General features: G+C 35.7%; 2 protein-coding genes across 6 annotated transcripts; both read left to right on the forward strand.

Moving 5' to 3' along the window:
- On the forward strand, window positions 8,935–13,189 carry LOC109357252 (protein DJ-1 homolog B-like). The gene is made up of 8 exons (XM_019601074.1): window positions 8,935–9,130; window positions 9,238–9,438; window positions 10,201–10,350; window positions 10,456–10,638; window positions 11,624–11,704; window positions 11,859–12,059; window positions 12,149–12,289; window positions 12,829–13,189. Exons 1-8 carry the CDS (start codon window positions 8,993–8,995, stop codon window positions 13,033–13,035), a joined length of 1,302 nt encoding a protein of 433 aa, XP_019456619.1. The 5' UTR covers window positions 8,935–8,992; the 3' UTR covers window positions 13,036–13,189.
- On the forward strand, window positions 14,082–17,527 carry LOC109357288 (multiple organellar RNA editing factor 8, chloroplastic/mitochondrial-like). Of its 5 annotated transcripts, none has more exons than XM_019601142.1 (5): window positions 14,082–14,505; window positions 15,447–15,544; window positions 15,628–15,693; window positions 16,514–16,867; window positions 16,945–17,527. In XM_019601142.1, the coding sequence occupies exons 1-5, from the start codon at window positions 14,096–14,098 to the stop codon at window positions 17,292–17,294; spliced, it is 1,278 nt and encodes a 425-aa protein (XP_019456687.1). In that variant the 5' UTR covers window positions 14,082–14,095; the 3' UTR covers window positions 17,295–17,527. The 5 variants fall into 5 exon arrangements, with proteins under 5 accessions (XP_019456687.1, XP_019456689.1, XP_019456685.1 ...); XM_019601144.1 differs by having other exon boundaries at window positions 16,972–17,527; XM_019601140.1 differs by having other exon boundaries at window positions 16,514–16,864; window positions 16,912–17,527.

The raw sequence follows: 25,336 nt of genomic DNA on the forward strand, positions 1-25,336 counted from the left end.
ATCAACAAGTGTTACGCTGTGAACTCTATGGGGGTGATCATGCAACTGGTCACTGTTCTATGCCTAACAACAATCAAGAGGAAGATGTTCAATATGTGAATAATCAACCTCGTTAGGGAAACTTCCCAACAACTCTTTACACAACAATCAGTTCTCACAAGGTTGAAGGGGAAATCAGAACCATAATTATGATTGGAGATAAGATGCAGGACCATCTACTCGACAACCACCATTTCAACCATCATATGAACAGGATCCACACCCACCATTGCATGAGAGACAAATAAAACTGAAAGAAACTTTGGAGAAATTCATGCAAGTCTCCATCATAAATCAGAAGAATATTGATGCTTCTATCAAAATTCTGGAGACACAGGTGGGACAATTGGAAAAACATATGGCGGAACAACATTCAGATTGTCAACAATTTTTAGCCAATACTCAAACCAACCCTAAGGAACACTGTAAATCTGTCACTACTAGAAGTAGGAAGGTAATTTGTAGGGGTATTAGTGAAAATTTGGCTGTTGAAGAGGAAGTCATTAAGGAAATAGAGGCTGAGAAAGGAGAGAATGTAATCAGAGAAGCACAAAAGGATGAAAATGTACAGGAAGATGAAGAAGTTGTAAACAAGGAGGAATCAATAAGGGAGAATAATGACAAGAGGAAGAGTGATATACCTCAACTAAAAGATCTCCCTTATCCTAAGAAACCTTCTAAGAAAGACAAGATAGTACACTAGGTTCATGGATTTATTCAAGAACCTACAGATCAACATATCCTTCATGGAATCTATGGAACAAATGCCAATATATGCAAAGTTCATGAAGGATTTATTGACAAAGAAAAGGAAGTTTTTAGAAGAAATAGTGACATTAGAAGCTGAATGTAGTGCTATTATTCATAAGTCTTTACTTGAGAAGACTAAAGATCTAGACAACTTTACAATATTGGTCACTATAGGTGAGCTATCTATGGGGAAGGCACTGCTTGATTTGGATGCTAGTATTAATTTGATGCCCCTGTCCATGTTAAAAAGGATTGGGTATCTAGAGATAAAGTCTATCGGAATGACTTTGTAACTCGCTAACATATAAGTGAAGTACCCATATGGAGTTGCTGAATATGTTTTGGTCAAGGTGAAAAATTCGTGTTCCCTGTGGATTTCGTCATAATGGATATTAAAGAGGATACTGAACTTCCTCTAATTTTGGGCATGCCCTTCATGAAGATTGCTCGAGTGATAGGAGAATTTGAAAGAAGCAATACAGAGGAGAAAAATATGATTGATATATGTATGGTAGAGTTTGATGCATCTCGAGAGGTTGCATCTAGTCAGAAACACATTGAGGAACTTGTCAAAGAGAAGGAAATTGAGGTTCCAAATGTGGAGCTGAAACTACTTCCTCCACATCTTAAATATGTGTTTTTGGAAGACAGAGGAAAGAAACCGATCATAATCAACAACACATTATCATCTACAGAAGAAAAACAATCGATTGATATGCTGAAGAAAAATGCAGGGGCTATAGGTTGGACACTATCTGATTTACATGGAATAAGTCCTTCCTGTTGTATGCATAAAATTCATATGGAGCAAGATTATAGACCGGTGGCTCAACCTCAGAGACGTCTTTATCCGACAATAAAGGAAGTTTTGAAAAAAGAGTTGATGAAACTATTGGATGCGGTGATGATTTATCTCATATCTGAGAGCATATGGGTGAGTCTGGTTCAAGTGGTCCCGAAGAAGGGAGGAATGATTGTGGTAAGGAATGATAAAAATGAGTTAATTCCTACCAGAACAGCCACAAGTTGGCGGATGTGCATTGACTATAGAAAATTGAACTAGGCCACCCGAAAGGATCATTTTCCTTTATCGTTCATGGATTAGATGATTGAAAGGTTGGTTGGACAAGAATTCTATTGCTTTTTGGATGAGTACTCAGGATACAATCAGATTATTGTGGATCTAGATGATTAAGAAAAGACAACTTTCACATATCCTTTTGGCATCTTCATATATAGGAAGATGTCATACGGACTGTGCAATGCACCAGCCATATTCCAAAGGTGCATGTTAGATATCTTTTATGATTTGGTGGAGTGTTATATTGAATTATTCATGGATGACTTCTCAATCTTTGGGTCGTCATTTGAGGGCTGCTTAGCAAACTGGACATCATGCTGAGGCGATGTGTGGAAACAAATCTAGTTTTGAATTGGGAGAAATGTCATTTCATGGTGACTGAGGGAGTAGTCCTGGGGCACAAGATCTCTTCCCAGGGTATTGAAGTTGACAAAGCAAAAATTGAGGTTATCAAGGAGCTCCCACCACCACTCAATGTCAAGGGAATCAGAAGTTTCCTTGGCCATGCAGGTTTTTATAGACTTTTCAAAAATTGCAAAACCACTTAGTAATCTACTTAGCAAAGATATTGTTTTTCAATTTGATGCTGAGTGTGTAAAAGCTTTTGAAACTCTAAAACAAAAACTCATTTCTGCTCCTATCATAGTAGCTTCCGACTGGCGCTTAGACTTTCAACTTATGTGTGATGTTAGTGATTATGTTGTTGGGGCAGTACTCGGACAGAGAAAATATAAGGTTTTCCATGCCATACATTATGCTAGCAAGGTACTAAATGGGGCACAAACCAACTATGCTACAAAAAAGAAAGATTTGCTAGCAATCGTGTATGCCTTGGAAAAGTTTATATCCTACTTGATTGGATCCAAGGTCATAATTTTCACTGATCATGCTGCTATTAAATATTTGCTAACCAAATCGGATTCCAAACCGAGATTGTTGCAATAAGTGTTATTATTGCAGGAATTTGACTTGGTGATCAAAGACCAGAAATGAAACGAGAATTGTGTAGTAGATCACCTATCAAGGTTGCTCAATCAAGAGATGACAGAGAGATAAGTTGAAGTGGTAGAGGAGCTTCCAGATGAGAAGCTTCTCATGATTCAAGAAAGGTCATGGTTTGCTGATATGGCCAATTTTAAAGCTGCAGGGGTAAATCCCGATGAGTTGAACTAGCATCAGAAGAAAAAGTTCTTAAGAGATTTCCGTCAGTACATTTAGGACGACCCTCGTCTTTTTAAGACTGGGTCTGATGGACTGTTGCAGAGGTGTGTATCAGAAGAAGAAGCTAAAAACATCATATGGCATTGCCACAACTCGCCATATGGAGGGCATTTTAATAGAGAGAGGACAGCTGCCAAAGTCCTCCAATCTAGCTTCATTAGCCTTCTATTTTCAAGGATGCACATCAGTATGCACAACAATGTGATAACTGTTATAGATCGGGCGAGATCTCCAAGATATTGAAGTTCAATGAAATGTCATTGTTCAATGTTCAGGAGATTGAAGTCTTTGATTGCTAGGGAATAGACTTCATGAGACCATTTCCACCATCACACTTCTACATACTTGTGGCGGTGGATTATGTTTCCAAGTGGGTTGAAACAATAGTTGCACCAAGGGATGATGCCAAGACTTTGGTGAAGTTCTTGAAAAGGAATATATTCAATCGATTTAGCACACCTCAAGTTCTTATTAGTGATGGAGGATCACATTTTTGCAATTCACAACTGGAGAAGGTCCTTCAAGATTATGAAGTCCAACACAAGGTGGCATCATCCTATCATCCACAAACAAGTGGACAAGCGGAGGTATCCAATATAGAGATTAAAAGGATCCTAGAGAAAACAATTTCAACAACAAGAAAGGGTTGGTCTCTCATATTGGATGATGCACTATGGGCTTATAGGACGACATTCAAGGCTCTGACTGGATTATCCCTCTATCATCTAGTCTATGGAAAAGCATGTCATCTCCCGGTGGAGCTTGAACATAAGGCATTATGGGCTCTCAAATTCTTCAATATGGATCATAAGGCAGCTAGTGAGAAAAGGAAGTTGTAGTTGCAACATTTCGAGGAGATGAGGCTCGCTGCGTATGAGTCCTCCAAGTTGTAAAAGGAAAAGGTCAAAATTTACCACGACCAGAAGACCCGTAAAAACAATTTCTGGCCAGGTCAAAGTGTGTTTCTATTTAATTCTCGGATGAAACTATTTTCGGGAAAACTCAAGTCAAAATGGTTAGGACCCTTCCTAGTTAAGGAAGTCAAATCGCATGGAGCGATCGAACTACAAGATCCAACATCTTAGAGAAGCAGGATAGTCAATGACCAAATATTAAAACCCTACTTGGGTGGTGACGTCGAGCGACTCAACACAATCATCAACTTGTCAAATGCTTAAAAGAACAGGCGTCGAGCTAATGATGTTAAACAAGCGCTATCTGGAAGGCAATCCATCTTTTATGATTTTGTTTTGCTTTACTTTTATGTTCAGTGTTGTTTTGGTTGTATATAAATCATTGTATAAAGACATGATGTACATAAAGTGTGTGGGAGTGAGTGAAAAATGAAGAAAAAAATTTGTGCATAGCTTACTTTTTTTGGGTTCTGAATGGGTATTTTTTGCCCAAGCGAGCCCTGCTCTCCCAAGCGACAAAAGAACCCAAAATCTATGTCCAAATTTTGCCCAGGTGAGACCACATCTCTTAGGCGAGAAGAGCATATTTAAAACTTTGAGACTCTCGCCCAAGCAAGGGGACACAAGTTCTGTGTTTAAAAAGGGGGATAAGGGCTCTAACCCTTCATTTCTCCCTTTCAAAAACAAGATTGAAGAAGACGAAAATCCTCCCCAAGAGCTCTCAAGCTTGTTTCTTCATAAAATTCGTGTACACACTCACTCATTCACCATGAGCCAACAATAAGTGCATCTTGGGTTTTATCTTCTCACTTCACCATGGTTGTTTTCCCTTTTTCCCTCTCGTGAATGTTTGGAAATTTGTGATTTAGGCACATTTAGGATTGATTAGGGTGATATTGTGCTAGAGTATCATGATATATAACCATTGTTCTTGTGATTTTTTAGAAATGCCATGAATGTTACCAAAAATAAACCTAGTGTTTCTAATTTTGGATTGTGAAATTCATATCATGAACTTGGTACACTCATGTGTTCTTATTGAGAAATGGTTAACTAAAATGGAATAGTTGAATGATTGAAATGATTTTAGTTAAAGGGATGAATGAATGGAATAGTTATGTCCCTAATGTTCTTAAATTGTAATAATTTGAATGGGAAAATATTGAATGTTCCTTGTGTTTTGATTGTGCTTTGTTACTAATCTGTGTGCATTTCATGTCCACTTGTAGGCGCGTGAAAAAAGTTGCTAAGAAAAAGCCCCCTCATTCGAAGTAGTTGAAAGCAGGTACCAGTAATCAAAGTGTGTTATCCTTCGATATGAACAAATTTACCACCAAAGAGAGGGATGAACAATTCATCATCCTCATCAACTAGGTGTTTGTGCCTGAGAGACGGGTCTAACTGGAGGCAACTGACTACCCACAGTTCACTAGACACCTGAACAGACTGAAATGGTGGCTGTTAGCATCTCCCAATGAGAAATTTAATCCAGATGTGGTTAGGCAGTTTTATGCTAACGCATACCCATCGGAGGAGGATGGGGAAATGTTCGAGCACAAGTCCTGGGTCAGAGGCAGGACCATCAAATATGACAGGAACACCACCAATGCCCTATTGAATGAGCCATATGATAAGATAGATGGCTGCCTTGATGAGTATCACTAGATGATGGCAGAGAACCGAACCCTTACTCATGGGTTCCACATTGATGAGACAATTGCGCTTCTCTGCATTCTGGGGAGGTCATTTAGTACCAACGGTGATGGTCAACCCATGTGGATCTAAAGGAAGCATATGATTATAGTGGCACAAATCTGGATGACTTTCCTACTACATAATGTCATCCCGAACAACCATATGTCTTATCTACCCCTGCATGACTGTTATCTCATCATCATCATTTTGGAGGGTTGGTAGATTGATGTTGTAGAGATAATTGCCAATGAAATCTACAAGACTGTAGCAAAAGGTGGCAAGAAATGGACTATGGGCTTCCCCTCATTGATTACAACATTGTGCGCTCAGCAGGGAGTTTAGGTCAACCGAACTAAGAAGATAAAACTACATATAACTAGATAGTATATCTAGCAAAACTGCAAAGAGGATGTTATTAACCAAGAGTGGCCAAGATAATCACAACATCACAACAGCACCACCAACAACCATACCATCAACAACATCAGCCTCAAAATTTGATACTGGAGGAGCAGATTCATGAGCTCAAAGTTCATATGGAGCATGTGGAGCTCCAAAATGACATCCTAAGATAAGGGCAGATGCACTAGTAGCAAGGCTTCTATGCAACCTATAAGCTTTAGTATCCAGATAACCAATTCTGGATGAGCCTAGAAGGTTTTGCTAGCCGATTCCCATTGCCTGGGGCCAGGCCTACATTTCTGGGAGGAGTAGGAGATTAGCTCTGATGCCACTTAATGTGAACCCTTTTCATAAAGGCTCACTGCACGATTTATCTTGGTTGGTGTTTGGCCAAACTCACTGTTGGATTGAGCTTTTGTTTATGAGTAGGCAGCGGAATGATAATAGTAGGATAAAAGAAGATGGGATAGACTTGAGGTGAAAGGCGCCACAACACTTTAAGGTGTTGATAAGTCAAAGTGATGCTCGCCATAAGAACTTGGTTCTTGATAAGAACTTCTAATCTTGGTCCAACCAAGAAGGTTTGGAGAATACTCTCACAAGGATTCAATCTTTAATTCACGAAGAATTATGCTTCAACTTAACTTGTTTATTCCATTGGTAAAGACTTACATTTATAGGCAAGCCAACTTGGCTCCCACAGTTTGTACAAGAAAAGACAATAAATACTAAGTGATGGTGATCCAACATAGGATATCATTTGACATATGAATCTACTCCTAAACTAGGCTAAACTCGGTTGACACTTAGAATAGCACATGTCATTCGTGTGCTTTATTACATTGAAGGGAAAACATTAAGATGTTGGCCTAGGATGCCATTGTTGTCACAGTTGAACTTTGAATAGCTTTGGATTTCATTCTTCCTTAAGTGCACAACATCAAATTAAGTCACATGGTGAATAAGACTTAATGTCCTCTTAATACTCCATGTCAAGGCTTTGATGACCTTCATAAGATTATTGTATTCTTTGAAGACTTGGCTCACAATTTAGCACATGGTAGAATGTTAGAGTTATTGACTCCATAATGGCCATTAGTTGCACTTAAGCTTGGCATAAGATCCTCTTTATACAAGGAGAGAATTCCTTCGACAGAATGGTGAATTATGATGACTTAAAAGGCCTAGGATGTTGTTGGTGTGAAGTTGTCCAGCAGACCAAGCCTCCAACAGCTAGAACATGGTCATTAAGCACCATTAATGCACACTTAAAGCCTCTAACGAGCAAATGGCAAATTCCTTCGACCAACTTTGTTCCCACAACTTTGAAAATGACTTAGGATACTCCTGGATGATTTGTGCCCAGGTGAATTAAGCTCCAATGGTCCAGACAAGGTGTTAAGACACCATTAATGCCCCATTTAAGCCTCCCAGGGTCACCTTCCTCATTCCCATGAGCATTTCCCCTCCAACGGTCATAATAGCCTTTATTTACCTGCCAAATAACATTACATGAAGTTAGAATATTGTTGGTTCATGAAAAAATAAAAGTTGGTCCAAGCATTAAAGTGTTGATTACACTTTTAGGCTTGGTTTAAGTCTCATGATCCATTTTTCAAACTAAACATTATTTATGGGCAGATTTACTAAACAAACACTAAATAAATAAAACTAAGTGTTGGTCAAAAATTGGCCCACACAATTATTACATAATTAAAAATGTTCCATGACAAACATGTTGGTTAGGTCTGACTCTGACATGCTATGCCCAACGCTTGATGCAGCAAGCTAGGTGCATGTGCCTCGGTCAGATTTCCTAGCTAGGTCAGATTGGCCTAGCGCCTAGCTTAGTACTTGGTGCACCAGGATACTCAACTCGGTCAGACATGCCTTGGTCAGGCTTGGTGCTTGATGCACTTGACCTTGTGTCATAGTCAAAATTGTCTCGGTCAGGCTTGGCGCCTGATGCACCTGGCCCCATGCTAGGGTCAAATTTAGTGCCTTGGCCATGCATGTGGCCTGTCTCATGCGCATGACCTGGTCTATCCATGCCTCAGTCAGAACCATGGACCAAGATGCTATTGAGCATCTTTACATCCATTGGGCTAAATTTGGCTCACCATCATGGATCAACCTCATGAGTTGTCCAAGAGCATTTTGAGCACTTTTTGCCTCTGTCCTAGTCATAAGATCACTTATGTCTTCAAAGCCATCATAATCAAGGTTAGGTTCTTAAGGTATTATATTACTATACTATATTTTGTTTGACTTAGTTATATTCGTCACCATTTTTTATTTAAGAAATTACATTTATCTCTCATTCAGGGGCAGTGAGTATAATGTATGAATATACTTATGAGTGATTTGTGTAGGTTTAAAAAATGGAGTGATTATTTATGTAATTTCACTATAACTCAAAAATGTCAATGTAATTTACTCTTTCTAATAATGACATTGATAACATTGTATTTTGTTTTTTCTGGAATTATAGTAAATTAGCGACATTTATAAATATGACTAACACAAAATACAATTTTTTAAGTGTATAGAGAGTTAGCAATGAAAAAGTTGGTCGCTTGATCTTCTCAACTTAATTTTCCTCCTACGGTTGGAGATAAAACAAAAAAGTCTGACTATCATCATTGTTTTCTTTCGTTCCCTAATAATGAAAAATATTTTTCCATTCCTTTCATTCTCACCTCAATCAAACATAGCCTATAAATCTCCAAGGATATCAATAATTGAGCCATAATCTTATAGGATAAGATCGACTACATAGATCGAACACATAAACACACATGAAATATAAATGATTATACACATGAAAGTGTGACACGTAGACAAATTTCTATCACAGTGCGCCACACCCACACTGTAAGAACAAAAGAAAATGGCAATGCGTCACTTACAACTCCTTCCACACCCTCTCAATAACTTCACTCCCAAACACTCCCTTATCAATAACCGCTTTTCCTTCTCCTCTTTCTCTTCAACAACAATATCAATGGCTTCTTCAAATTCTCCAAAGGTAAAACCAAAATTCAAATTCAAAATCAGAAAAACGTTTTCATATTCTTCTTCTCATTCATTGATTATTATTTACAAATACTAATTTTATTTGAATCCACGTGCTAGGTTTTGGTTCCTATTGCCAATGGCACTGAACCTATAGAAGCTGTTATCACAATCGATGTGCTTCGACGATCCGGTGCTGACGTCACCGTTGCTTCTGCTAGTAACCACCTTCAAGTTCAAGCTCTCCATGGAATCAAGATTGTTGCGGACGCTGTCGTTTCGGACCTCGCCGACACCATTTTCGATCTCATAGCGCTTCCTGTATGTTGAAGAGGCTTTTTGCATGTTGTGTATTTGGATTATAGCTTATTTTAGGTTAAGAGTGGTTTTTATTTTTGTTGTTGCAAAGTTAAGGAAATCAAACCTGCATTACTGATCAAATTGTCAGGGTTATTTATTTTGGTATAATAACCAATGGTACCCCTTACTCTTGAACTAATCATTTTGAGGTATTTGACTGCCCCTCGCAACAGGTGTTTCTTACGGGAATTGAATTTTTCACCTTTTGGCCTTTATGGGAATCTAGTGGGACCTTACACCACTAGACCAATGCCTTGTTGGTAATTGCTAGGATTAATTGATTATTTAACAATCGTTCTTAGAACACCCTAAGTTGTCTTTTCTTAATTGGGCGTTTTTTAGTAATGATTTCCCTGACAAAAATGTGTCCCCTAATTTAGTGTATGGTAAATTAAAAATCCAGAGTTGGTTCTTTAAATTATAAGGTTGTTTGCCTCATAACTGAAGGTCATGTTCTCAAATCTTGGAAACAATCTTTTCTCTTGCAAAGGTAAAACTGCATATATCTACCTTCCCATACACTGCTATATGGGGTCCTCATGCACTGGACCACCATTTTACTCAGTTCCTTAGAATCGCATGTGTAGTCCCTAAAAATGAAGTGATAGAGAGAGACTAGATGTCAATTTGATTTTTCATTTCTTGGGACTAAATTCAGAACACATCTATTTTCCTCGACGAATTTAGGTATTTACTTATTTTTGTGTGTGGAATTATGTATAGGGAGGTGTTCCTGGCGTTGATAATCTTAGAGATAACAAAGTTTTGGAAGGATTAGTGAAAAAGCATGTTGAGGATGGTAGGCTTTATGCTGCAGTGTGTGCAGCTCCTGCTGTGGTACTTGGGCCATGGGGTTTGCTCAAGGGGTTGAAGGTAAAGTTGGCTCTTTTTCCTTGTCTCGTATTACTCTTTTGTTACAATCTAAGTTATGTTGTGTGCTTATGTTGATGATTTGGTGGATGTTTGATCTTTGGACAGGCAACTTGTTACCCATCATTTATGGAAAAATTGGCATCTTACACTACTACTGTTGAGTCAAGGGTGCAGCTGGATGGCAGAGTTGTGACGAGCCGGGCGCCAGGCACAACCATGGAGTTCGCTGTTGCGCTGGTTGAGCAATTATATGGGAAAGAGAAAGCTGATGAAGTTGCAGGTCCACTGGTGAGGACTTCATTCATTATAATTCTAATTGTCTTTTATGATAAAAGAAATGCACGAAAAATATATATCATTGAAAATGGGGAATAACCTAGGAATTAATAATGTAGTTGGTAATTACTAATTAGTAATATTGGAACTCTGTGAGTGATTGCTTAAGTATTATCAATTTTGACCTCTCTACAGTAAGAACACCTCTGACATGGTCCTTGATATCTGGAATTTGCTCATGGTTAATATGCTAATCCTTGGACTTGAATATAACATTTCGAGGATAAGATTTTCCAGAAGAACATGATGCGGTTTTGTATTTAGTTTGGTCTGGTTTTGAAAACATTTTGTTGCTGAAATGAGGATGGGAAAATATACTTAAATCAGGGGCTACTGTGGTTTACGATTAATACCAGAACTTTTGAATGATTTATGGTTAATTTAAAAAGATGGATTAACTATGAGATTGGGTGTTTATACTTTGAATGAAGCTAGATGGGCTTTGCTCTCCTCTGTCCTGTCATTTTAACATGAAGACGAGTGTACACAATGAAAGAGGGGAGGAGGAACTAGAGTGATTTACACTACTGCAAGTTTAAGTTTCTTTAAAGACACAGACATGTTTCACAATTGAAGCCTAACAATTAAGACGTTCCTTGTTTTTAAGGAGGTATGGGGAATTTACCTATACTTTAGACCCTTGCTACTCATTTTTTCTCTCGAAAAATGAGTTCGGCAGTTGGTATCCCTTTCCTTTCTTTGTAGAGCCAAATCAGAAAAACAATTTTACTTTAATTCATACTGAGATTTGAGTGGATAAACTTACTGGTAAGTACAAGTTGACTGAGCTCATGTGTGTATTAAGCTATTTTTGCTGCTGATTTTTGACATAAAATACAGCTACTATTAAAATATTTGTGTGCTTTAATGTCTTTTTTCACTATGATGTTCTCTACTGAGCTTCTTCTCTGCATTTTTCTTGTAATTCAACATTCAGGTTTTGCGTTCTAATCATGGTGATGAATATACTTTTAAGGAGCTAAACCCGGTACAATGGACATTTGACAATCCTCCTAAGGTGAGGTTTTGGCCTTGATTTTCCTGCAAGTTTTGTTATATTGATGATAATCTTACTTTGAATTTCTTTGATATGATTGTGTCTACAAAGATAAATTAGTTACTAAATATATGACTTTGATATGTAATGGTATTCGCATTTGCCCTCTTTTCAGATTCTTGTCCCAATTGCTAATGGCACAGAGGAAATGGAAGCTGTGATTATCATTGATATTCTGCGGAGAGCAAAGGCAGATGTTGTGGTTGCTTCCGTCGGGGACAAACTAGAGATTGGGGCTTCGCGTAAAGTTAAACTTGAGGCAGATGTGCTCCTTGATGAGGCAGCCAAACATTCATACGACCTTATTGTGTTGCCAGTAAGTGGTTTCTTCCTTTCTTCATAGTAATAAATCATCATAACATTATATATTATTTAGTTTGTTAAACATATTGCAATTGTCTGCAGGGTGGACTCGGTGGGGCTGAAGCTTTTGCAAACTCAGAAACCTTGGTGAGTTTGCTGAAAAAGCAAAGAGAATCGAACAGATATTATGGAGCAATTTGTGCATCGCCAGCTTTAGTCTTGGAGCCCCATGGCCTGCTAAAGGTATCTATTTTTTCTGGATCAATGTACCAGTTATAAAGACAACTTTCAATGAAATGACAACCATATATATGCATTTTTTTAGTTACAGAACTTGATTTCAGTTCACGGTTTAGTTTTTTATTTGGACTAGCTACATGGTGCAATTCTAAGATACTCTAAAAAGGTGATTTTATAAAAGTATTTTTTCTGAGAAGTTGAAAAATGCTTATTATAAAGGCTGAGTTTCAGCTTTTTCAAGCATCTGTTCTTTAGCAGAATCCCAACTAAACAAGGGAGCATAACTTCTTTCCCACAAATTGTGTCACTCCATATGCCACTTGCTGTGATTAGCTAGAAAAATACTTAATTATTAAACATTTTTTAGACAAATATATATTCTTAACCAATCACAACAAATGACACATGAACTGACACAATTTTTTAGACAGTGGATGTGTTCCCCACCATCAAGTTTTGGGCATAAATATTTCTTTGTTAATGACTTTATTTTGCAACATGATGTTAATTTGAGACGCGTGCATATATTTTGTTCAATACAGGATAAAAAAGCCACTGCTTTTCCTGCCATGTCCAACAAGTTATCAGATCAGAGTGAAGCAGAAAACAGAGTTGTAGTTGATGGCAACCTTATTACAAGCAGAGGCCCAGGGACCTCCATTGAATATGGATTAGCTATTGTGGAAAAGCTGTTTGGACGAAAAGTTGGACTAGAACTTGCAAAGACAATTGTGTTCACCAACCCATAGTGTATCCAAAGGAGTAGCATAGCTTTTTTATGAGTTTATGTGTGAATGAATAATGGACTCATATCTGAACCTTGAATGAGTTCTAAATAACACTATAAGAGAAGTGTTTGTTCATAACACTGCTTTTTTTTGTATTCAACTTTGCCATTGTTTCGCATATGTTGTGTTGAAGGATATAGATTAATTAAATAATTACATTATGAAAACAATTTGTTTATATGATAATAAATTCAAATTAATTAAAAAAACTAATATATTAAACATAAAGAAACTTATTTCAAATCATACATACATATATATATGTATATATATGCTAATAGTGATTAAACAATATGAATAAGTGTAGTAGTAGAAGTTGAATAAATTAAACATAGGATGGTAAAGTATCTTATACATTCTGAGTTATGAATCTTGTACTCTAAACTAAAGCTAGTAAAATGGGCTATCTGATCGGTTTAGGGGCCTTCTATCATATCCGGGACAGTACAAAAGTCCTATTTTTTTGTCCTCATCAAACTCACAACAAAGCTTTTTGTCTGCTGTCATATCCTATCTCACAAGATTATTCATTTCTCATGTTAAAAATCAAATTCTTACATAGAATGTTTGATCAAACATTTTCTACCAAATATGTAAAGGTAACTTTTTTTATTAAATAAATTTGATAAAGCCAATAAACCAACAACACCAAAAACATTTTTTAAATAGAAAGTTATATCAAAGTTAAAAGATAAATTTAAAGTAAATATTCATTTCAATCCCTCGTATTTTTCAACCCTTAATAGTCTAGTTTCTCAAAAATTGAAAAATCTAAAATGATCTACAAGTTTCAAATGAGAGTCAAATTGATTCATTTAAGGTCAAATTAATACTCATTAGGTGTAGTAAAATATATTAAACTTAACTAATATTTAAAATCTTTGAGACAAATTTGAAAATTTTCATTTTTGAGGAAACAAAGTTATAAAATTAAAAACCATAAGAGGTTCGAATGAATATTTCCTGTTAATTTAAAAATGACAATACTCAAAGAAAAAAAAAGTAGATAAGATAAGAAAGCATGACTTCCTTCCTCTACCGAAACCCTAAACCCTCTCATTTCTCACTAACCATGGCGACCCGCATCTTCTCTCGGGTCATCCCCAAATCCCTAACCCTACCTTCCATATTACCCCGCTCCACCACCGCCACGTCCCTCTCCTTCCTCCGCCGCATCTCCGCCACTTCCCCATCCCTCCGCCTCAAAGCCCTATTCCCTCACTCCCACCGCTCATTCTCCACACGCGCCACCTCATCCTCGCTCAACGACCCAAACCCTAATTGGTCCAATCGTCCACCGAAGGAGACTATTCTTCTCGATGGATGCGATTTTGAGCACTGGCTTGTTGTTGTTGAGAAGCCTGAAGGTGACCCCACTAGAGATGAAATCATTGATAGCTATATCAAAATTCTTGCACAAGTTGTTGGAAGGTTATTGTAAATTATTAATATTAATTCAGTGTTATATGTCGTTACGAATTAACTTTGTTTGTTTCATTTGTTTTGTTGAATTTTAGCTTGGTTTAATTGGATTCTAAAAAATGTGTTCTTTTGGTTCGGAACATTTTTTTTAAAGCTGAATTTCAGCTTTTTTTAGAGTTCAGTCAAAGAAAATATATGAATGTCAGTTCTTTTTATGAAAAAAAATAATCAAATTTTGAATAAAAAAGCCCTAAACAAATGGGTCTGATTCACCATTAGGGGAAATAGCTGAATCTTTACCTGAGAAAACAAGTGTACTCCCAATATAGGCCTTGAAAAAATTAAGAATTCCCAACTTTGTTTATTAAGAATCCCAAATGTTGCTCAATTTAGTCTATACGAGGACAAACATTAAGGATAGATTAGTCTCGGGACTATTTTGACTGGCAAAAATTAGGATTTTTCGATCCTTATGGGATTAATTTGGTAGTGGCAATTTTTTTACCGGGGACAAGTTTTTGTATCGAGTCCCCTATTGTTTTCTTTTGTAGAAGTGATATTGTTGGTTTTGTTATGATATGTAAGACATTTTTTCAAGAGCATTTTCTGCTTTGTTGTTGTTGTTTATATATTATAAAATCAGGCTAAATGCTCTAATTGCTCATTCAAAGTTCTAAGATATATAGAAGATCAATTTGGTACCCCAAATACTTTGGATATCAATTTGGTCTTTCAATATATTCACTTGATGCATCTTTGGAGTTTGGTTCCTAAATTGGGAAATTTATCAAATTGATGTCCAAGTTTTTTGGAGAACCAATTTGGTGTCTTGAGTATGTTCTGACTTTTGAGGACTAATTTGTCTTTTTTCATGTAAATGCTACATCTTTATTGAATGGTTTCACGTTTTGGCCTGACCGTTTAGTCTGCATTGTTTTAATTTGTCTCAGTGAACAAGAAGCAAGGATGAAGTTATATTCAGTTTCAACTAGACATTACTATGCATTTGGAGCACTTGTATCTGAAGAGCTTTCATACAAAATCAAAGGTTAAGATGGTTCCTAACTATTTTGTCCTATATTTAATGCTTATTATTAGTAAGGGTTTTCATTTTCTTTTCTTAAATCTCAGAGTTGCCTAATGTTCGATGGGTCCTTCCTGATTCATATTTGAATGTTATGGAAAAAGATTATGGAGGTAAGTTCACTTGTTCACTTACTTGCCTTGTATATATGCTGATGTGGTATAAACCTTCCCTTTTCATGTATCTTAAGCAATTCATGTTTTTGAAGACTTTCTTTGGAGCGCCTATTAAGCTTCTTCTTCTAATGTTATGTTGGTATGAAGGAATGGAATGCAATTCCAGGTTTAATCCTGGATTCAGAGAATTCCTATGTTAGTGAAAAAAAATATGGAATGTTGTGGGATTGCATTCCTTCAAAAATGTAGGCAATGACCTTCCCTAATTTTTTGTGAATAGAATTCACGGAATTTCCCTAATATACCTTTATCTAATTTGTAAGTTGACAAAAACTACCCTTCTACAGTTACCTAGCCCTAATGTAAGCATTTCCATTAACCCTTATCATTTACTTCGATATGCCACTTACAAGTCAAGTTTCTTACATGTATCGATTTTGAAAAATGTATACTCTTAATATTGCCCCCTAAATAAAATATTGTTCTTCGTTGGCCTTCTCAATGAAAATCTTCTAGCTATGCCCTCGCTATGCCATATTATATCTTCTACTTCAAGTTATGAAGTTGTCTTTCATTCCATATTGTTTCACATCCTACAAAACTGTGGAAAGTTATGATTTTCATTCCAATTGACAAATTCATATTTCTATTTTTATTCTATTAAATTTCGTAATGCAACTGACGACAATCAAGAACAGTTTATAATTGTCTGGTTTCGTTTAATGACAGAAAAAGAATGTAGTCTCCTGGTACACAGCATGTCGGTGAATAAGTGTTATATCTCATGCATTGTGGATTTCTCTGTTTCTCTCACCAGGTGAGCCCTTTATCAATGGGCAAGCAGTTCCTTATGATCCCAAATATCATGAAGAGTGGGTTAGAAACAATGCTCGAGCAAATGAAAGGAATAGGCGCAATGACAGGCCTCGTAATGCTGACAGGTCAAGAAACTTTGATCGGAGGAGGGAAAATGTGGTGAGCAGAGATATGCAGAATCCCGGTGGTTCACCTCCAAGCAATGCAGGACGGTTCCCCCCCAACAATGCAGGTGGTGGATACGCCCCTCCCAACAATGCAGGTGTTGGATACGCCCCTCCCAATAATGCAGGCGGTGGGTACGTCCCTCCCAATAGTGCAGGCGGTGGATATGCCCCTCCCAACAGTGCAGGTGGTGGATATATGCAGGCGGTGGGTACGTCCCTCCCAATAGTGCAGGCGGTGGATATGCCGCCCCACCCAACAGTGCAGGTGGATACGCCCCACCCAACAGTGCAGGTGGATACGCCCCACCCAACAGTGCAGGTGGATACGCCCCTCCCAGCGGAGGCCCAGGTGGATATCCTCCAAACAGTGCAGGTGGATTTGCTCCTCAAAATGCAGGCAGATCCACTCCTCCCCACATCGCACCTGGTAATTACCCTCCACCTCCTCCTCCTAACAGTGGCTATGGCCCCACAGGTGGCGTGCCACAGAATAACTACACAGGCAACGTCGGAGGGGTTCCACCGAATGCAGGATGGTCAAATACAGCACCTAATAGAGATTACCAGCCACCAAATTTGGGAGGCCCAGCTGGTGGAAACCCATACTCTAACTGAGATATCATCTGCAGAGATTCTTGTGCCCGATGTAGATAACAAACAATTATGTCCAAGACAAGTGATGGGTTTATGTCTTGTTTCTGAAGGAATTAGTATTTATTTATTTGTCTTGTTAATCTACTTAATGCGCATGTTGTGAAACTGAAGTTCACAATTTTTGATCATTTTGTTTGTGAACAACATTCTTATTTTTATATGATTGATGTTGTCATGCCGATTTATTTAAGAGTCTAATATATATGCTCTTATATTATAGTTTAAGAATTTTTCACTTAAGTATATGCTTACAAGGATAATTCCACATAAGTGGATAAAAACTCAAGTAATTCATCAGTAAAGTTCTTACATGAATGAGATAAAGATAGACATAAAGATTAGCCACGTAGGTCGAAGTTAATCCCTTAACACTAATGATGTCGAGGATCTGGCCCTTGAGGTGATAATCTCTCCAAATCCAACATTGACCTCTTCTGTTGATACTTGTGGATTAAGCCACGTAACAGAACTTCACTGCTAATCTTTTTACTCATTGTTGAGAACCTTGGGAAAAATCTTGCCTCAGAACTCACTACAAGCAATAGAACAATAATTAAAAGAACAAACACTCTAATTGAAGTAGCCATGGTATTTCAATAACTCAAACTTTAAGAAAACAAGTAGCTCAAATATGAGGTTATTACTTATAAGGTTGCCTATTTATACACATACAAGGTTGAATGAGAATATACTAGTTGCATGTTACTTAAGAGTTATATATATAAATACCAATATTTTAAATTGTAGTTGCGGTTAATGCAATTGGAGTCATTGTGGTTATTGCGGTGTGAAATATTGAGTAAAGAATATTTTTAAAATTGATGATATCTGCTGCAGGCCAATGTAGTTGTTATGCGACTTGATGCCACCCAAATGCAGTTTGGTACAACCGCTCATCATGATTTGGTATCACACTGCAAGTGTGATGTAATGCAGTTTTAACAGTCACTGCAACGACAATATTACGAACGTATCACTTTTTGATGTGGTCCACAATTTGAACCACTAATATATAAATATATATATTTATTAGAAGGTTGTGTAAGGAATCATGATTCAAGCAATGTGCCTCTTTTGGATCTTTATGTCTTTTGCATCAAGTTTATTTTGTTTCTATAAACAACTAATATTACTGTGTTTGAACATTAATGAATTTTGAGCGACCAAACACATTCATCTTAGATTTTCCTACTCACCCTAAACATAATATCACGGAGGGAAAAAATGTATACACCAACATTGTAAGAGTTTTTTACACTGTCACTCTATTATCTACCATTCATTTTTAATTATGTTTGACTTTTCACATAAAGTAATCTAAATGAATGATAGATGATACATTAATTGTGCATAATTCTTTATACTGTCATTGCATCAATATTACACTCTATTATTATGCAATGTTGACATGTGATGTGATGAATGCATTTATGCTTTTGTCACAAAATCACATGGCCACGCCAGACTTGACATGACCAACTAATTAACTGTTTATTTGGCTTAACTGTTGTCTCTGCCTTTCTAGAATCTAAATGTTTTTGGACTCATTTCACTGCATTTCTTTAATACATGGTGTCATGGTCTATTAAAAAAATAAGCCAATAAAAGAAACTTTTTTTGTTTGATTCCCATAATTATTCTGTTTTGCTGATTCTTATTAGTATAAGCCTACAAGGAATATTTTGATACACATTTCTAGCAATTTTACTTGGGATTTATGATGCTTATGTTTTACAAAAAATTGAAGAAAATGAATGTCCAAAAATCTGAAAATGAGAAGAAAGTGATTAGAATGTGAAATGTGACTGAGAAATTTTTAGTGTGAAATGACTTATGTTTACTTTTGAAAACGTATTATATTGTTTGAAATATTTTGTATTAGTGTTCGATAATAGAATTAAAGTAACTCAAACATAGATTTGAATTTTCCTAATAAATTCTCTTCCAAAATATGACCTGTGTTTTTTCTATGATTGGGAGACAATCCAATGGTAAAGTTTGAAAAACTGACCTCCAATTGGGCACACCATATTTACTAGTCCGAATTGCTCACCTAATCCTTAATTTATTAAAATTGGTCTGACTCAATTTGACTTGAACAATCTAAGCATAAAATTAGTGAAATGTAAAACTCATGTTCTTTTATGATGGTTTGAAATTATTTGTGATGTTTTGTTGTAGTAAAATTTTTCTTTTTGGTTGTTCAATTATGTACATGTATGATACTAATGTTTTGGATATAAGTTATTAAATAATATTAACTACCATTATGTTTAACGATGATCCATTAACCAACACTCTCATCAAATGTCCAAAGAATGTGCTAAATAAAATGGTACCAAACACCATGGGACAGGTCGAAACTGTTATTTTGATTCATTTTTTTCTGAAAATATATTTTTGACTTACGTGTAGTCTCCATGCCAATGGTTTATGTGAAAAATAATTAACATGTTTGATTAAGTTCTTTTGAGCCTTATCATCACACTCAACTTTTTGACTAATGTTTTGTTTTCGTGTTCCCTATTTCAATTAATCTTACATTTGTATCAAACACATCTACGTTACCAAGAAAGTGTTGGTCAAGTGGGGTAATATTTCACTAGATTTTCAGGATGACCAAAATGTTAAAGTCCAATTATTAGGAGTAAAACTTATGGGAGAGACAACCACACACCTCGAAAGAGATTAGTTTATTACCTAACAAAAGAATGAGGAGATACACTTGGTAGTATCAAAAAAACACATCTATGTTTATATGATTTAGCTACGTTTTAACACAAATGTAAGGGGAATATTTGTTTTAATCATTGAACTCTCCTATTTTCTTGATCACAAGATTATAACCAGTCTGGCCTCATTTTTTGTATACTTATATTCTGATTCTAATATAAGTAAAATGAGAGACGCTTACAACTAGTACTTGTAAAAATATATTTCAAAATTAAATTAAATTATGATTAGCATTTAAAATGTAAAAAGTATGTTATGAATCTTCTTAAACATGCAATATGAATTCTATGGGAGTGTAAATTCAAACAAAGAGATCTTTATTCATGCGTTAAAATATTTTTTATAAGTTAAAGTGAAAGACATATACAAGTGAGTTTGATACAGTATATTTGACCCAAAATCTTAAGATATTAAATATACGAGTATACTCATTTATATACTCTCCAACTCATTCACTTATATATAGTGAAATACTCAATATCTCTCCATTAGTTGTTTATTCACCTTCAAGTATTTAAGACTTTTGACACAAAGAACTCGATAGATCTATCTATGGGCTAAATAAAAGAATCATATAAGTTTGATAGCACATTTTGACTTAAAATCTTAAGGCATTAGATCTATGTGCCTATCCACTTATTTGTTCTTTCTCTCATCATCTTTTACACAAATGTGTGACTTATTCACCAAATTGTTAGGATTTAAGCATATGAGGAGAGCTCAACCCAAAAGACTAATCTATTAGGTGAGAGAGCCTTATAACTCAAGTACCATATTGAATTTGCTATTCCACATTGAGTTTCACTCTGTTGACACTGACCTATGGTAGCTCTTTCTCTTTTGGCAATTTCACTCACCTATTAGTACTCATTAATGTACCTTAATCCAACATATAGTTAGCTCTTTTCATGATACAACCTCCCAATGAAAACACTAATTGTTAGGTGGGAGAGTCTCATAACTTTAAGTTCAACATTAAATTTACTACCATACTCAATATAAGATCCTAACATTATTTTATTTAACATGAGACTCCTAACGCTATCTCACACTTGTAATGCTGAAACAAATTCGGTTGGGTATCACTCATTGATTTTTCTTTTCAAATCAAGAGGATTCAAATTTAAAAAAAATATATACTACACACATAAATTGACACGTAATAAACAAATGTGGATTTCCTGCAAAAGAATGATATTCTTATTAACAATGTGAATGAATTGGAAAGGTGACAAACGATTATGTCCACAATAGCGGAAAGGCCTTATTGCCATGCCTTGATTTGATATGTGCATTCCATTGCTAGTAAAATGGAAAAAGAGTCTTAATTATGTGTATCTCTTGTAATAATTACTCCATTTTCAATGTCTCTTCAATTATAATAGAGATAGATACATATCCCGAAAGAAATTGTTAAGGGAACAATCATACATCTTAAAAAAGATTAGTTACCCATAAAATGAAGAGATACATTTGATAATACCAAAAAAAAATTAAAATTGACCCATTCATCAATCTATAACAAGAAAGGTGATGTTTGATAAGTCTTATGATGTACAATAATTGTTGATTAATTTAAATAAAGGATATAAATTTTGGTGTCTATATGTCTAATTAGGGGTGAGTAAGATCCGACTCGACTCGTAGACCCGTCTTAACCTGATGACTTAAGGATGAGTGTCACCCGTCCAAATAAATAAAAAAGGACAAACCCAATTAAAATGAATAGACCTATTGTCAAAAAGGACGGGTTCAGGTCTACGTTCGGGTCATCCGACATGTTTCTTATAGTTATATATCAAGAATAGTTGAGTAAGTATATATTAATACTCATTACATTCAGCCAATATAACTTAAAATACATATAAGTCCATACGGCATATCCACACCACTTATCATATGATCCTTATTCCTTACCTTTTTTATTATTATTTAATCTCCTGGATAGTGAAGGACTGTTGCTACGAGAATGAAGGACATTACGGTGCTTAAGATGCAATTTACGGTTTGTAGTTTATACACTGATATATGTAGGATGCAGATTTTAGTTGAGTTTATACACATATTGTGATAATTTTGATTATGTATGCTTAAAGATTTGAGGGAAAAAATTACGTTTGTCATTTTGTCTTTTTCCAACCCGGACTCGTCCATATCTTGACCCGTCCCTCACGCGTTTCATCCTAATTAGGAACGGGTTCAAGTTCAAAAATTGAACCGATCAATATTTAGGGACAGATGAGAGACATGTTTAACTCATCCCAACCCGTTCTACACTCACCCATATATCTAATTATGATTAGAACTCAGAAATCTTTTCATTGAACAACTATTTTTTACCCAACTATTTTTGTTAGTTAAATTTGATATGCAATCCTGACTTTTATCAAGTTTTTTTCTTCTAAAAAGTAATAAGTGGTAAAATTGAATTATTTATAGATGATGAAATCAAGTGTTTAAGAAGATGAAAGGAAATTGAAATAGTAAGCTACCCACTCGATATAAGCGTGTTTTATATGATAAAAAAATATGGTGAGATATATTATCAAGCATATGGTTTATATCAAAATTATATAAGCCTTATTATATTTGATAAGAAAACCTTTAAAAGATTATATTTGTGTATAATATTGTTGAATTTTGAATAGATCCATGTATCTTTTCTCAATCATCTCTCTACACTATCCAAAAACTCTCTTCCTATGCCCAAATAACTCTATAGATTCTTGATGGTTATAGGTTTCCTGGTCATATTCCAACATTTTATTGATGTAATAATGTATGGTTAGAAATTTTGATTTAATAATTCATGTTAATTTTTTAATCAAGTTCTCTATTTCAATCATGTTCATAATCTTTACCCAATTTTCTTCCTACGACTCTATCTTTGTCCATATTCCTACTTTGGTGTTTGTGGTGGCTAACCTCTGTATGATCACAATCCCTTTCATGAAAATGTTCAGAAACCACTATTGTTCTTTATCCCTGTCCCCATCTCTTTCACACGATTTTTCTATGTCCCTATCACCATTTGTTTTTGTAGTATTTGGTTCTTCAAAATGAGATAGTTGTTGCTCTTCTTAGAATATTTCCAATTACTTTTGTTTGGAAAAATTGGTGTTTTAAATATGGATCGTAGTGGTGATTGCAGTTACTATGATTATAATCATTATGGTCGTTGTGATGCGGATTATAGCCGTTGCCGTATGAGTTAATTGTTAATTAAAAACATATTTTTGAATTCGACGCAGTCTGATGCGACATGATACGACCAAAATGTGGTCTGATAAGCTTGTGTTGCAGTCCAATGTGGTCACATCATTATGATTTAGTGTTACATCGCAATTGCCGTATAATGTGGTTGCAGCAACCAACACAACCGTAATATTGCGGCCATATAATATGATGCGGCTCGCCATTTAAATTACTAGGAACAATCAAATCGAAGATAATGAATGAATAAGAACATATAAAACATAAGAGGATTTGTTAACAATATTCGACCAATAATATTACATTCCCGGAAGCATTCAACAAATACCAATATGTTATTAGAAAATAAGATTATATCATTAGAGTTTATAAGACACATATAACTTACTATCCCAACTCATTACGTTAATCCAAAAACCCATAGACCGGATTCAACAATCTATCACTAAGGTGCCAATATAGGACCATTGTGGAAGACACAACCATTCCATGGATCATTGTGTAACCATGCATGTCTTGATCCACGACCGTGATGTTCAACATGCCCAAGTCGTAGATCTCAACCATCTAGAGTAATGATATCTTTTTTTGTCAAAAGTATCATTGATTCTCTAATTTTTTCATCATATATAAATATATCAAATTACATATTCATAATAATAAATAATATTGAGAAGACTTTATCTAAAATAAGTATGCTTATATTTAATCAGATCTATGATCGAGTTCACCTAGTCGATATTTAGGGTCGACTTAACTTCAGTTCTAGGGTTGGGTCTGAGTTTAGAAAAGGACTCGGCCAACATTTAGGACCGGGTAAGGAACAAGCCTTAACTCGTCCCAACTAGGCTCATGCTCACCCCTAACTATGAGTACCACATACTTACTAGTCCACTCACCCTTAAGTCCACTATGTCCCATCCGATCCATCGACTCTGATACCACTTGTTGGACCCAATCACGATTAGTGAGCCTCCATCCACCATGGAGAACCATTTTTATTGGGGTATGGGAATAGTGGAAACTACAAGTGAGACACCATGTCTTGAACCAAAACTTTAAAGCATTAGTTTTGTTGACATTTTTTACTAATAAACTACTTCACTCCTCTTCTCATATTCGATGTGAGATTTTAAACTTGAATAAACCAACATATAATGGATGGGAAACAAGAGGGGAGAATCATGGCAGATACAAACAATTTTCAGCAATTCACTCGTACTTTTTATATTGTTTTAACAGCATCCATATGAAAAAAACACCAAAAGAGCAACTTGCAATGCTTAGTCACATGTATATTTTCCATTGCTTTAATCCACACAATAGCACCAGGATATGGATGTTTCCCCATTTGCAAGCCCACAATCTTCATTACATCCTTGCCATAATGTTAATAAAGCTACATTTATTGATAAAGACATCAAAAACCCGATTGTTAATGATACATTTGGTTAGAAACAATCGATTCCTATATTTATGTTCTTTTTTCAGGTCACAACATCAACCATTTGACCACACGCTTCTATTTATCACCATATGGTTCCTTGTCAATGTTTTAAATTATGTTGTGTTTTAAATTGTAGTTGTGATCGTAATTTTGGTTACATTAATTGTAATTGTACAATAATATGATAGATATGTTGCCAATTGTGATCATAATATCATCATGAAGGGTTCTAAAACCATAATTAGTTGCGATTGTGAAGTTCGATTTATAACACTACTCCTCATAGAGAGGTTGTCTATATGCCTATGATCAACCAAGGCATGTCAAAAGGTAATCCATGGTTCATCATCCCTAGTATGCCTACTTTCGTTAAACTAGTTAGCATTTGCACAAAGGACATAATATGCTTATAAAGTGTAATATTTGTGCAATGTTAGTATAGAAATTTATACACAGTTACTGTTAGAAATATTTAGTCGTTTTATATTTAGCCGTTTTGTCATAGTCTTTAGGGAGAATAAAACCGTTTTTTCAGTTTCTTAGTGACCACATTATAGGCATTGAAAATGTGGTCAGTTACTTTCTTTTCTGCTTTGAATAAGGCTATAAA

Source organism: Lupinus angustifolius, chromosome LG09, assembly GCF_001865875.1.
Source record: "Lupinus angustifolius cultivar Tanjil chromosome LG09, LupAngTanjil_v1.0, whole genome shotgun sequence".
In the NCBI taxonomy this organism is placed as follows: domain Eukaryota; kingdom Viridiplantae; phylum Streptophyta; class Magnoliopsida; order Fabales; family Fabaceae; genus Lupinus; species Lupinus angustifolius.